The 16138-nt window shown below is 37.6% G+C and overlaps 1 protein-coding gene across 1 annotated transcript in view; it reads right to left on the bottom strand.

Moving 5' to 3' along the window:
- Positions 1-16138, bottom strand: part of LOC125229812 — a 149931-nt gene that overhangs the window by 14620 nt on the left and 119173 nt on the right. The window contains exons 7-9 of the mRNA XM_048134753.1: positions 12940-13080; positions 9555-9757; positions 371-555 (exon numbers count right to left, since the gene is read on the bottom strand). Of these exons, the coding sequence (XP_047990710.1) occupies positions 371-555; positions 9555-9757; positions 12940-13080 (529 nt within the window). The remainder of the gene's footprint in view (positions 1-370; positions 556-9554; positions 9758-12939; positions 13081-16138) is intronic.

The following is a 16138-nucleotide window of genomic DNA, read 5'->3' as shown; positions in this document are numbered from 1 at the left end:
CTCACCTGATAGCAATATGGTGCCAGCGGAAGTCATATAGCGGCACCGCCAGGTATATAGCTCTGGATGACCCAGCACCCGCCTGGCCCAATCGCGCTGCTCCTCTCCTTAGAGCCAACTCGAAAGTGAGGAATGAACCCGTGTTGCTACCTCTCTTCCTCTGTGCATATCTGTTTATCTCTTTCTCACCTGATAGCAATATGGTGCCAGCGGAAGTCATATAGCGGCACCGCCAGGTATATAGCTCTGGATGACCCAGCACTCGCCTGGCCCAATCGCGCTGCACCCCTTAGAGCCAACTCCAAAGTGAGGAATGAACCCGAGTTGCTACCTCTCTTCCTCTGTGCATATCTGTTTATCTCTTTCTCACCTGATAGCAATATGGTGCCAGCGGAAATCATATAGCGGCACCGCCAGGTATATAGCTCTGGATGACCCAGCACCCGCATGGACCAATCGCGCTGCTCCTCTCCCGGCGAGCTCCAAAGAGAGGAATGATCCCGTGCGGCGACGCGAGCGGAGGGAAAATAGCGTGCCTTGCCCGTACCCGCCGCTCTGTGGAAAGAAAGGTATTGTTAGTATGGGAAAGATTAAGTTAAGTCATACGTTCAAAGGTTATGAAGAATATTGTTGAAACAAAGGCGAATATTTCTGAAATCTTCAAAGTAATGGGTAGTTCTGATGATGTTTAGTTAGATTGGAGATTCTCAATCAAGAAAGTAAGTACGTTTATGATTGAAAACATGCGCAATCAGGAAGTATATGTAGTATCAGACTTTCCAAATAAACTAAACATGCAATTTAGTACAGTAAAGTCATGTTATGAATAAAATGTCCGAATAATGTTTAGCAAACCCCTTATTGGGCAGAAGCAGATCGTTTCACAACTAATTCTTTAAATAAGCCGGTTCTCAAGTGTATAATTGATAGGTAATTCAAGACACTTTTAAACGCTAGCCCACACGAAACATCATATTATACCCATCTAATAATATTAGAAAATAGATATATGTCTAAATGATCTATTATACTAGATCAGAAACGTAGATACATCCTATTCGTTTGTGGATTCACCGAGTGAGCACCCGCTGAGCTGTTCGTCACACCTTTGATGCCACTATTCAGTTCACTACGCCGCCTGCTTACTAATAGCTTATTTCAATAATACTGATGAATGTGTTTACCCTGGTAGTCATTAAATATTAGATTTGTGTTTAGTATGGAATATATTAAATATCACATGTATATCAGAACACGTGTAACAAAATAAACGTAATTACACGAGTCAATAGTAGTACGGTCACGGACTTTAATTGTTGATCCACTTCTAGCTCATTTTATACTGGACATTTCATAATTAAGCATAGTTAAGTTATGATGTGTCCAGAATAAAAGGAGCTAAAAATGGATCAACAATTAAAGTCCGTACGACTGTACCTATTGGTGGTGGTAGTGGTAGGCCTAAGAAGCGCTGGTTGGACGTCGTGGAAACGTACATGCAAGAGAACGATCTCACGCCTAAGGATGTCGAAGACTGGGCAAAGTGGAGAAGACTGAGCAGAAAAGCGGACCCTGGCGCTAGGCCGGGAAAACGCTAGGTTGAAGAAGAATAGTGGTACCTATTAGTTACCACAGACTACAGAACTATATTTGGAAGGAATAAATAAATTTATTTGATAAGGGCCGAGCCTGACAACATTTTGTAACTGATATTATTTCTAGTTTTACCTACGCTTTGAGTGAGATAAAAAAAAACCACAAACTTACAGACAGCCCTTACAGTGTACAATGCATATGCAAACTCATGGCTAAGATACGGGATCATCTTATGGGGAAACAGCACTGATGTACAAATACTTTTCATACAACAGAAGAAGCTAATCCGAATCCTAGCAAATGTTAACCACCCCGACACATGCAAACCTTTATTTCGCCTATTTAAAATACTTACATTGCCATCTATCTACATATTTGAAATGTGTAAATTTTCGAGGCAAAATATACACATATTTAAAAAAACGACGCGAATTACCCACAACGCACCTACTGAGACACCAAAACAAATTATTGCTACCGGCCTCTAGAATTAAAAAACATTCCAATAGCACCTATGTAATGGCCATCAAGATATTTAATAAACTACCAGATACTATTAAGAATATAGAAAATGATAAAAAAATGTTTAACGTTATTAAATTACGAATAGCACACGTGCATGTCACCGGCAGTTAAAGTCAGTGGTTGTCAAACTTTTGTGATTATTATTTCCGATAACATAACTTTATTTACACAATGATTTGTGCCCGCTGTGAGGATGTGGTCAATGACAGTGCCCAGTGTACGCGTTGCAAAAAGATTTTTGGTTTTTGCTGTGCTGGTCTGACCGAACAGGGTTACCGCAAATTAGGAGCAGAGCGAAGATCTGTATGGAAATGTGCGGCGTGTAAAATGTTGGACCCTTCGTCACCGCTTCCAAGTAATGAGGCCGTCTCGCTCGAGTCTATAATGATGGAGTTAAAGTCTATACAGTGTAACCTTGCCAGTATACCGGGGCTAGTCCAGGATGTCAAGGACATAAAAGCTGAAATTGGCGACCTTAAAAAAACCTGCGATTTCAATAGCCAGCAACTGGATGATCACAAGAAACGGTTAGATGAAGCTGAGGCTAAGCTTTCGGAAGTGCCTACCCTTAAAAACACTATCAAATCTCTAAATAAGGAGCTAGATAGCCTCAAAAATGAAAACATCAATAAGGAGCAGTGGCAGCGATTGAATAATGTGGAGATAAAAGGTGTGCCGACAAAACAAAATGAGGACCTGTTCCAAATTATTGACCAGATATCGATTGCGGTTGATTACCCAGTCCAGAAAAGTAGTATTAACTATATCTCTCGTGTCCCTACCTACAATAACAAGGAAAAGCTGATCATCGTGGGGTTTATTAACCGCTATATAAAGGAGGACTTCATTGCTTCAGCCCGTGCAAAAAAGAAATTATCCGCTAGCGAAATTGGATTTATAGGTAGCTCACAGAACATCTACTTAAACGACCACCTGACTCCGGACTATAAAAAAATTGCTTACATCGGTGAAGACGACGCTGAAACCAAAGGGCTATCAATTTATCTGGGTGAAATTCGGTAAAATACACGTTCGGAAAGATGACTCTTCTAAAATCTTTGTTGTCAACAGTCAAATGGATTTAAACAGACTTTTGTAATTTGTGTTTATCTAAATACCGATCTGAAGAAACAATCAGTGTTCGATCTACGTATTACAATAAGTCTTATATTATTTGTTTACGTTAACTTTTTTCACTTTATTTGGAGATTGATTTATGCATATAATCGATTGTCGCAATGTTATATTATAGCTTATGCCTGCAATTTATTAATTTTATTCTCGTACTATCCGCAAAGTTTGAGAATCATGCCATCTTCGACCCGCTATTGTTTGTTATCGCGGCCAGTTGCCCGGCCTGTTACCTGCGCTTATTACCCAAACACACTTAAAAATTATCTTATGCAAACTATATCTATCCCTCTCTTTTTTGTTGTAAATTTGTGCTTGCCTTGTTACACTTATGCAACTAGTTTCATGCCTGTTAATATTCAATTTGTAAATATTATAATGTCTCACGGTAGGACATTCCGTTTGTTTCTAAGTGCCTCAAATGATTACGGTAGCGAAAATAAATTGAATACTCTGGGGATTAAGTTTTTACTGTGTTATTTGGAAGGTATGTTATTATTTCTGTGTTTGTTGGAACTTACGTAATGCATAGTAACTTAAACGAAACTCTTTCAGTTTATTATCAAAATGTTAGAGGACTGCGCACTAAAACATTTGATTTCTACCGAAATATATTATTAGCTTCGTATGATATTATCTTTCTCACGGAAACGTGGCTAGTGGACGGTATTTCGGACTCGGAGCTCTTTGACGATAGGTATGTTGTTTGGCGGCGTGATCGGAACCTGTCGCTAACGGGACAAAGTAGGGGTGGCGGTGTCATCATTGCCACGCGGAAGGAGTTGGCTGTTATACCCCAACCTACATACCATTCTTCGGCAGAGGATCTGTGGCTTACTTTAATATTAAAATCAAACTCAGAGCGAGATATAGTTAAATTGCATTTATGTGTTTTGTACCTGTGTAAGCAAGCGCAAGGTTATTCATTCTCTGACCAGTTGTCTAACTTCCTGGGTAAGTTGGGGGAGGTGATGACTTATCACCCGGATGACAAATTCCTTATTGTAGGCGATTTTAACTTAAGTAATATTGTGTGGACGTCTAGCGATAATTATTTACTGCCTTCTAATTATTCTACTACGGACGAATATAATCTTATTGATGATTTAAATACCTTAGAATTATGCCAATATAACGGTGTACTCAACGCTTTTGGTAAAATATTGGACCTTGTACTATGTAATGGTGTGGTGACTGTATGCGAAAGTCAAACCCCGCTTGTACCCATAGACCCGTATCACAAGGCATTACATATATCTATAACATTTGCATCTATTACTTTTCTCAAGCAGGCACCACTCATGAAATATTATTACGGCAAGGCTAATTTTGACCAAATTAATTTAGATATTTTGGCTACAGATTGGGACACTGAATTTTCTACCCGTACACTTGACCAATGTGTTGACTACTTTTACTCGAAATTTAAATACCTCAGAGATAAATATGTTCCTCATAAGTTAATTACTGCAAGTTCATACCCGGCATGGTACTCATCCTCGCTTAAGAAGACAATTAAAGAAAAACATAAATATCATCGTAGATATAAACTGTATGGTAATAAATGCGATTTGCTCGCTTTTGAGTGTCAGAGAGATAGGGTAAAGCGGATGGAAAAGAAATGCTTCATAGATTACACTCATTTGGTTGAAAATAATATTAGTAAAAATCCTAAACAATTCTGGTCTTTTGTAAAGTCTCGATCTAAATCGTTCGGTATACCAAGTAGTGTACGTTATGGAGATGTTACTGCTAACTCAGGGGCTGACGTCTGTAACGCGTTCTCTGATTATTTTAAAACAAGTTTTCTGGACCCTCGATTACAAAACTCGTCAAGTAGTATCACTTTTCAAGATTGTGCGGATTCCGTCAACGATGTGTCTAATATTTCAGTTGATAGTGGTTTAGTAACCAAACTTTTATTGAGTATCGATCCGAGTAAATCAGCTGGTCCGGATCAAGTGCCAGCCTTATATTATATTAATTGTGCGAAAGCCTTAACTAAACCTATTTCGTTGTTGTTCCGGCGGTCGTTTGCTGACTGTACCGTTCCCTCAATCTGGAAATCGGCTTATATTTCACCTGTTTTGAAGAAAGGGACAAAAACAGATGTAACTAATTATAGGCCTATTTCCAAATTATGTATTCTGGCCAAAGTATTAGAAAAAATTGTCTATATGCAGACGTCAGCGGCACTCAAAAACTCTATGAATAGTACTCAACACGGGTTTCTTCAACGTAGGTCAACGGTGTCTAATCTCGCCTTACTTAATGACTTTGTCTCTGAAGCAATGAATAGTGGCCATCAAGTAGATGTAGTTTATACTGATTATAGTAAAGCTTTTGATCGTATTGACCATGATATCTTGATAGCTAAACTTTACTTCATTGGTATAAGGGGTGATCTCTTAAGATGGTTCCAGTCATACATAAAAAATAGGTGTCAGTCGGTAGTAATCAGTAATTACATGTCTAGCTGGGTATCCATTCCAAGCGGAGTACCCCAAGGCTCTTTATTAGGGCCACTTCTATTTAACATATTTATTAATGACATTACTACCTGCTTTCAGTTTTCTAATTTGCTTAGTTTTGCAGACGACATGAAAATTTTTGCCAAAATTGATACGCTCGCTGATGCACATGCTCTGCAATCCGATCTATGCCGACTTGACAGCTATTGTGCGGAAAATAAGCTAGACTTAAACCCCTCCAAATGTTTTACTGTAACCTTTTCTCGCAAACGTAACACAATTGATGCTTCATATTCATTAAAAGGTAAGAAACTACAAAAAGTGGAGAGTATGAGAGATTTAGGAGTCATTCATGACTCCAAGCTTATTTTCAATGACCATATTGATAGTATTGTGTCTAAAGCCGCTAAATCACTTGGATTTATAATGCGTAGTTCTGTTAGCTTCACTCGTCCTAAGACCCTTAAAATTCTATATTGTGCTTACGTGCGAAGCAAGCTTGAATACGCGTCTCAGATTTGGAATCCTCAATATCAAATATACGTTGATAGGATTGAGCGATTACAAACTAAATTCATGAAATTTCTCTGCTTTAAAATGCATATAAATTATAGATCTGCCGATTACTTTAGACTATGTAAAAAACATCATTTAATACCGCTCGTCAAGCGCCGTGAAATTGCTGACATATTGTACTTCATAGGTATTATTAAGGGCCATGTTGACAGCCCTAGCTTACTTAGTAAAGTCTCTTTGTCTATTCCAACTAGGAGGCTAAGACATTTCCGTCCCATAAATATTAACCAGGCTTCCACCAATTATAGGAGGAACAGTTTTTTGAACAGGGCAGGCATTAGTGTAAATAAAGTAATACGTGAAGTAGATTTTGATATATTCAGTGATAGCATATCAGTAATAAGAAATAAGTTGATTAGTTTTTATATGGGCGATAATTTTAGCGCAGGTTTGGGCTCGGCTTATTAAATTTAAATGTAGGTAACGCGACACTAGTTCTTTTCCTTTTTTTTTTTCTCTTCTTCTTCTTGGCTGGACACGCTATTGCGTATCTTGACATCAAATTGTAATAATTACATAGGTATATATATACATTGTACACATTCCTAAGCTTGGCTGTGGCTGTAGGTACTTGCACGTTTGTAAGATAGGAAAGATTTTGGTTTTAATCTGTTTTTTATAAGTGAGAACCTGTAATTGGCTTTTTAATTTTATTTTGGATTGTATTGATAACTTCAGCTGTTGGTTTTCCATGTATGTAATAAAAAAAATAATAAAAAAATAAATAAAATCTCTTTTGATAGACAAGTGCTACTATTCACTCAACGAATATTTAAATGATGATAATATAAATGAGAAAGTTTAAATAATGTAAAATTAAAATAGATATTAATAATTGTATAAACTTCTATAAAAATATAATATAATGTAACTAATGTATGTACTTTAGTATGTAAGAAATTTTGCTGTGCCCTTTCAGGGTATCATGTACCAACTATATTACTACCTAACACCTGTATAAAATGAAAATGAACATGATCGCAATAAAGATTTGAATTGAATTAATTTAATCTTCTCTGTATCTAATACAGACGCCAACGAATATTAAATTTATATTATTAGTCACCTAGATATAAAGGTTACTGATAGTCATTAGGCGCATGTTAAGTAATGAAACTCAATTATTGGACGGTAAACGGACCATAAACGGTAAGATTACAGGACATTATTGGACTCATTTACTTAAGTTAGTTCTAGGTATTCGGCATACACGTGCCACGCTGAATTTCTATTACCTATTCAGGCTTAATAATGATTTATTTCACCGAAAAACTAGTATTAAATACCAATATATATTCTGAACACAACATTACAAGAACTCGTTGGTACGAGCCAGAATTTGAATTCACGAACTCCGAGTTGAAAAATTAAACGTTATCCTGTCGACCAACAACGCTGCAATACAAATAGTCACGCAAGTTTGAAAAAAAAACAAACGACGTGAGATCCACATCGATGTTAGGTCAACACCACTTTCAAATATTATCTAGGTTTCTAGGACAAAATGCGCACCTTATTATGTGACTTATTAAGCCCATGTCTTGTTATACGGCAATCCGAAACGTTGCTCAAAAATGCGTTTTTTTTAATTATATAAATTCACCGCATTTATTCTGCAAGTGCCCTATTGAACAACCATGAAGAGGAGTCTTAAAGAATATGTTTTGGCAGCATATTAACCTTTGTTTGTTGAAATCGTACTAATGAGTCATTGGAATATTCTCAAATTAAGCCAGATAGGGGTTGTCCCAAATGTATTTGCTAGACCTTAATGAAAGTACCATAAACTCCCTAAAATAAAATCAATATCAGACCTTCTTATATCAAATGGTTCTTACCAATACCTTCAGATCATACTCTCGGAACATAATAATACAAATTATGCACATGTCAACATTTAGACCAGGTTTTTTTTTGTCTTTATAGTTAACGATACAGTCTTTATGTTTTTATCCAGCTTTTTTTCTTACCTTTTTACATAGCCTCAGCAACACAAACAGCGTGAACTCGTTCGGCATTTTTTTCCGACAGCTGTCCAGATGTAAGAGATTTATCTGTATATTATATGTACTTACCTCAGGACGCAGCTTCAGTGCCCAAACAAAGTGAACTCTCTTAGAAACATCCTCCCATTAGGAAAGAGTTCAGAGAGAGCCATCCAGATGTTGCGTGGGCCTATCGAATCTGAACCTTAGCACACGTCTTTCCTTACCTCTGATCGCAGCCTCGGTGACACAAGTGATGTGCCCTTGGAAACATCCTCCCACTGTGAAAGAGCTCTGACGAAGCTATCCAGATGTAGGAGTTCGGCCGAAGGCTGAAGGCGTGTGGACAGTTTGCCACGTAGCCCTGTCGAATCTGAAAAATTACACTTGACATAGCACATTTCTTTGCTTACCTCTGGTCGCAGCCTCAGTGACACAAATAATGTGTACTCCCTTGGAAACATCCTCCCATTGGGAAAGAGTTCAGAGAAAGCCATCTAGATGTTACGTAGCCCTATCGAATCCTAACCATAGCACATGTCTTTCCTTACCTCTGGTCTCAGCCTCAGTGACACAAACAGTGTGAACTCCCTTAGAAACATCCTTCCATCAGGAAAGAGTTCAGAGAGAGCCATCCAGAGCAACAGCGTGGGCCTATAGAATCTGAACCTTAGCACATGTCTTACCTTACCTCTGGTTGCAGCCTCGGTGACACAAATTATGAGCCCTTGGAAACATCCTCCCATCGGGAAAGAGTTCAGAGAAAGCCATCCAGATGTTAAATAGCCCTATCGAATCTGAACAATAGCACATGTCTTTCCTTACATCTGGGGCCCGTTTCTGGAAAGGTACAAGCCTTGTATTACAAGTGCGCGAACTGTCAAATCGTATGGGTTGTCATGGAAACACACTTGTAATACAAGGCTTGTACCTTTCGAGAAATGGGCCCCTGGTCTCAGCCTCAGTGATACAAATGATGTGCCCTTGGAAACATCCTCCCACTGTGAAAGAGCTCTGACGAAGCTATCCAGATGTAAGAGTTCGGCCGAAGGCTGAAGGCGTGTGACGGTTTGCCACGTAGCCCTGTCGAATCTGAAAAATTACACTTGACATAGCACATTTCTTTGCTTACCTCTGGTCGCAGCCTCAGTGACACAAATAATGTGTACTCCCTTGGAAACATCCTCCCATTGGGAAAGAGTTCAGAGAAAGCCATCCAGATGTTACAAAGCCCTATCGAATCTGAACCATAGTACATGTCTTTCCTTACCTCTGGTCTCAGCCTCAGTGACACAAACAGTGTGAACTCCCTTGGAAACATCCTCCCATTGGGAAAGAGTTCTGATGAAGCTATCCAAATGTAGGAGTTCGGCCGAAGGCTGAAGGCATGAGGGCGATCTGCCACGGAGCCCCATCGGGCCTGAGCCGGGTGGAAGTTTCGACGGGCACCCGGCGCCAGCGGGTTTATTGTACCTGATGGAAAAATAAAAATAATAATTAAAATCCGTTACAAGAACCGACTGTGACCGACTATGACCTTAACCATCCTAAAGCTGAGTTTACACCTGCATGTTATTGCGGCAAGCTTTGCAAGAAAGAGATGCAGATATTTGCCACACTCTTACCTATAGTTGCGTCTCAAAACTTACAGCAATAACTTGCTGCTGTAAACTCAGCTTAACAGAACTTTGGACACACTTGGTTACATATGTCACATTCTTGCATGAAAACGTGTCACAAATAAGTTTTAAGTATGTAGGTAGTTTATAAGATATTTAATTAGTATTATATTAAATAAAATGAGCACTTAATTCTAAAAAGTCGGTGAAGAAAGGTTAACATAAGAACTTTATAACCATACATCGGGGTTTTGGGAGCGGGAATGATTTACACTAGCCCAAAAATGGTGAAAACGATAAAAGATAAACATTACTTTAACATTTCTAGGTACATTTGGAGCCAGTTACATAGTTAAATACATATTTCAGTAATTCAAATTACTATAAACAAAGTTACAAATACACGAATTCATTCCCGCTCCCGAAACCCCGATGTATGTTGATAACTAGAGCGGCAATGTTTCTTCGAAAGTTACGTATTCTGATCTGTGATAATTACACTAATCACATTAAGTAAAAAAAAAGTTTATAAGAATATTATGTAATACCTAAGGTGCATTAGGGTAATTACGAAAGTCGTATAATTTCGAAAGTCGCATAAAAATCACCATTATTTCATCATTTCGAGGTTCCCCTCTCGAAATTACCCGAGCATTTCTGTCATTAATTACCCTATTACCCTATTTCACCTTATATGGCTTCCCATTACAGATGAGGTCCATAGATGAGAAGACATTTCAACATAAATTCATCCTTACTTCAGAATCTTCAGATGAACCATATTTTTTAGGCGGTTCCCCTTGTTTTGGCATAATTTTATAATCAAGAATTTCTGTTTTGCATAATCTATATTGGCATAATTCACCTTTCGCATAATCTGTTATGGCATAGTATAGTTACGCATAATTTGTCTAGGCATATTTTTGTTCGTCCGAATATATTTCGTGCATAAAGGTTATTCGCCGAATGGTTTTTATGCATAAATTATTTGTGCATAACATTGTTTAGTCGAAATTTACCACGCAAAATGTTTATCATAGGTAATTTACTATATTGTTGCAGTTCTAACCTAACTTAACCGAAATTCTTGATAAAATTTTGTATTTATTGAGGTCGCAGTTCTAACCTAACCTAACCGACTCTTAACCAAGTATATATTTTTAATCAAACAAAATGTGCGTAATTTCAAAATACTGTACGGGAAAAGTATAGAATGTTTCAATTTCCCCGAAATAATTACCTTTGAATAGGGCATGATTAATTAATCAGCATTCAGAAACACGCATCTACATAATTACTTGTTATTCGGGCAATTTGCGACTTTCCCTGCCTAAAGGGTCCTTATACTCTACATAATTATATGCAGTAGCAGCCATTTCATCAGACACAATCACAGTAATTACAACATAAAAGTTGTAATTACTATAATTATTTTTATTAACTTTATCCATAATATGGCAGATTTCAAATTAGATTAAGTTTCAATATCGAAACTAATAGTTTAGTTATAGTTTCCATTACTTGAAAAACAATGTATAACACTAACAACCTTTTTATCATAAATAGTTGATATTAAATATTATTTGAATTATGATAGATTTGAAGCAATTTTGTAAAGCTCGTAACTTTTATATCAAAACCATAATTTTGCTGCTCTTTTTACAACTTTTTACTTCTTAAAAATAAAGAAAAATAAATAAATAAATATTGGGGACACAGATAACTTAGCCCCAAACTAAGCAAAGCTTGTACTATGGGTGCTAAGCGACGATATACATACTTAAATAGATAAATAAATACTTATATACATAAAAAACATCCATGACTCAGGAACAAATGTCTGTGCTCATCACACAGACAAATGCCCTTACCGGGATTCGAACCCAGGACCGCGGCTCAGCAGGCAGGGTCACTACCGACTGAGCCAGACCGGTCGTCTGCCTCATGCCTCGCAACAGAGCAATGCTCTCAGAACTTAAAGTACACAAACAAAACTATCACGTCTACTCCATTGATACGACAGTCTCCAATGTTTTCTAAGACCAACAGTTAGATACTAGTAGGATAACATTTACTTAGAGCACCGTCAACTGAACAAGCAAAGTAAATACGAGTACACATTGAGTTAGGGCTCGTTGCTCTTTCACACTCATGTGATTTAAGACAACTTATTGTTACACTGTGTAGTGTAACATGAGGGAACCGTATAATTTTAACATCATATTCCTGACTAAATACATTTCAAAGCTAAAATGTTATAAAACTTTTTTGGATTTTGATTAACTTACCTACGGAAGTTAATGTCGTTTGCATCGAAATGGCAGATTTTGACACAGCATTAGTGTTTTCATTTAATTTAACCTTTTTTTTTCCGCCATTTCGGGCCATTTTTTTCAAAGTTGTCCACCCCACTTTTTTTGGATTTGGATTTTTTTAGTAGTAGTAGTAGTAGTAGTAGTAAAACACTTTATTGTACCAGAAAATAAAACAACACACAAGAAAAAGAGCTTATCACTAGTACAAAGGCGAACTAATCCCTTTAAGGGATCTCTTCCAGTTAACCTTTAAGCAATTGAAGGATTTTTTATGTGATTTCCACTCAGAATCGCGAGCTCTTTCAATTCTAATAGGAGAAAAAAAGTATCCCAAGGTTTTTTTCCCATTCCGTTACCATTTTTTTTATAAATTTTGTATGGCGGTAACGGAATGGAAGGTCTGAAAAATGTATGGAAATTTTGGGACATTTTTTCTCCTATCAGGATCGAAAGAGCTCGCGATTCTGAGTACGAATCGCGTAACAAATACCCATGTTACAAAAAAAGTGGGGTGGACAACTTTAAAAAAAAAATGGCCCATATTTTGTATATATTTTTTACATTTATTTAAATGCCTGACATACATCCTAAACTAACCTATTTTCACAATGTAGCAAAGTATTTGTAAACGTTCGCATACAACCTATCGATTAAGTTCAAATATTTATACTTCTTTGATGATCAATCGCATATTAAATACCAAAAAATCCTTAACACTCACCCTCACAATCAAAAGTGTTGCACACCCGGCCCTGCTCTCCGAAACCTTCGCAGGTTGACCGGGAACAGTACCGTCTCCGCACCTGCATGCCACCGCCGCAGGTTTTGCTGCACGCCCCCCACTCCCCCCAGCCCGCCCAGCCTGGAACAAAAGTACATTGCGTCACATGGGATCAAAAAATGGGGGACATTTTAGACCATCAGATCTTTCGACGAGGAGTTAGTGGCCGAACCTTATATCATCGGCGAAATGCCCACAGACTTCGCTGGTTCGGTCACTTATTTAAAATGGGAAACGATCGGGCTGTCAAGAGAGCGTTCTTGGGTCGACCGATTGTGACCGGTGGCCGTCAGGCCCAACCCAAGTATCGCTGGGAGAACAGTTTGGCGACGGATCGCGCGTCAGCTTCAAGTCAGTGACTGGTAAGAGGTTGCGCAGGGTCGGGACAGGTGGCAATCTCATTTCGGAGGCCAAAATTCACTTTGGGTCATTGAGCCAAAATAATTAGTTTACTTAGACCAACCTAGCCCCAAACTAAGAATAGCATACAATAAATTTATAATAAATAGCGTTTTGCCATCTGTTCAAGAGGTTCAAGACCATATCTTACGGTAGACGGTCGCTACTGAACCTTAGGTATGTGTTGGAAACTCAGAGCATAATTCCTATATCTATGGGTGGAAAATTTCGCTGACTTTGTTGCAGTCTTGGTGGATCAAAAAAAAGAGAACGAAAGAATCAGATGGCAGATGATGTCGGCCATTCGTACATCATCATCCTCCTTGTGTTAACCCGGCATTTGCCACGGCTCATGGAAGTCTGGGGTACGCTTTGACAACTAATCCCAAGATTTGGCGTAGGCTCTAGTTTTTACGAAAGCGACTTCCATCTGACCTTCCAACCCGAAGGGTAACCAGGCCTTATTGGAATTAAATAGTCCGGTTTCCTCACGATGTTTTCCTTCACCGAAAAGCGACTGGCAAATATCATCATAATATCATGTTACGCACATAAGTTCCGAGAAAGTCATTGGTACGAGCCGGAGTTCGAACCCGCGACCTCGGGATTGAAAGTCGCACGCTCTTACCGCTGGGCCAGCGTTACTTATTTTCATTAGTGGAAATTACCCTCCAGTCAGGTTTGTCCTCCATATTGGCTTATGTAAACATATTAAACGAAAATGAAATAATATAATAACCCAAATTAACAACAATTATAACATATTTCAGTCGATTAGACTTTTATTTAATTGGAAATATTTAGTTTGAAGGTTAAAATAATTTCACCTTCAATTACAAACTTTGATTGTTACTTGATTACTTGACTCGTGGCATGATTATTAAGTGGCATAGGTTATTTGGCTTTTCTGAATAAATCTAATTTACTAGGGCTTGATGTTCACAATATTAACTTCAGTTAATTTTATAGTAATTAAATATGACCTTATAGGAAAATAAATTATTAGAATATATTGTTTACTTACTAGATTTTTCTAATTATCAATAAAAAGATATTTTATCCTAAATAATTAATGAGTCCTAAAAGTAGTGCCTAAACAACTTATAATCTTACAAATAATACCCCTCCAATCTCTTCCAATTTTCACTTTTCAATTTTCTTTCAATTTTCAAAAATCAGCTTAAATTATACTATCTATCTCTATCTTAAGTTGCCATTTTTATTTATTGTATTTATGTATGTATGTATGTATGTATTATGTGTATGTAAGGTATATTTATTTATGTATTCGGTATATATGTATGTGTGTTTGTGTTGGTTTTCTCTATATTTTTTGTTCTTGCACTGCCTGTTAACTTTTGTTTCTGTTCCGTTTTTCCAGCTACCCTAAGGTTGTCTGGAAGAGATCGCTTTTTAGCGATAAGACCGCCTGTTATTACCTAGTTATACTCTCACTAAACATTCTGTATACATATAACATGTAAAATGGTGCAATAAAGAATATTTACTTACTTACTTACTTACCCCCTACAGTTACCGCTAGTAATACTGCCTACAATCTTCTCTGCTTTGCCCAAAGGTTGTCTGGTGGAGAATGCCTCGTGGCATTAAGTTCGCCTTTTGTACATTAAGTTGTTACACACTTACTTACCACAGATACTTATTACTTTAATAAAAGTAAAGCGTTAAAACAAAAGCAAATCTGAATAGAACTCCAATATTCAGTGTTATCGAAAGCTAATCTCGTATTGCAACGGTTTGCTAAAAGACTATTCACAAAATCAGCCATCGCCCGTCCATCGAGAACCAGTATAAAGATCTGAGACCATTTATTCGAAGCTAATATGCCTTGAGAGTTCTACGCTACGCTAGCAGTGGGTCGAAACGGGTTGAAGGGGATTTATGAATAGTTTTCTGGAATAATCCAGCATGTTCCCATGGGGCTCGTAAGTCGCGACTCAATGGAGTTAAGCGCATCTGCCGTGGAACTCTTGGCAGTTTGGAAAGCAGGCATTCAGATGGATCTAAATTACCAGAACTTTGAACTTGTTTAAACTTTCATGGTTTTTTTAATGGTTTTCGTAACGTGATTTTCAACATATATGTAGCATGGTTTTTACTTCAGAATAAATAATGCGAGACAGATATGAGGTGTTTCATGCAACAACTTATGTATCTTATACCTAACAGTCCTATATTCTTATTAGTTATGACACGTCCGTACCGTATGTCGACAGGTGGAGTATCTGGCCCTGTAGCCGTAACCTCTATCGCTCTTGCGTAATGGCACGACGAGCTAGACTACCTTTCGCGGCGTTTCGTTTTCGTTTCGCGTCGCAGAAATGCCATTCGGCCACGGGGCCTGGTAAAAAGCAAGCCAGCTAAAAAAAGTCAATGATTTTGTCGCACTAATACGGAACAGTGATAAAAAAAATATATTCGCTACAGAGCACAATTGCATCTTGGCAGTATAAAATGCCATCCTGAACGCTTGCTGTTGCTTTACGCTAGGGCTTGTCAGCAAAATAAATGTATTTAATATTGTACATATACGTATAACTTCTCTGAGTACCCATAACACTAGCATTTTTTTTAACTTACCATAAGGCTAAATCATAATGTACAATAATGTATTATAAATGCTATGTACCTATATTTATGTGCCATAACATCTATTCAGCTATCTTTTGTTCAAATGTTTCGTATCATAAAGTAAGCATAAAATCACATTTGAATACGT

Source organism: Leguminivora glycinivorella, chromosome 9 (genome assembly GCF_023078275.1).
Source record: "Leguminivora glycinivorella isolate SPB_JAAS2020 chromosome 9, LegGlyc_1.1, whole genome shotgun sequence".
Classification (NCBI taxonomy): domain Eukaryota; kingdom Metazoa; phylum Arthropoda; class Insecta; order Lepidoptera; family Tortricidae; genus Leguminivora; species Leguminivora glycinivorella.
This window is presented reverse-complemented; position numbering and strand designations above follow the sequence as displayed.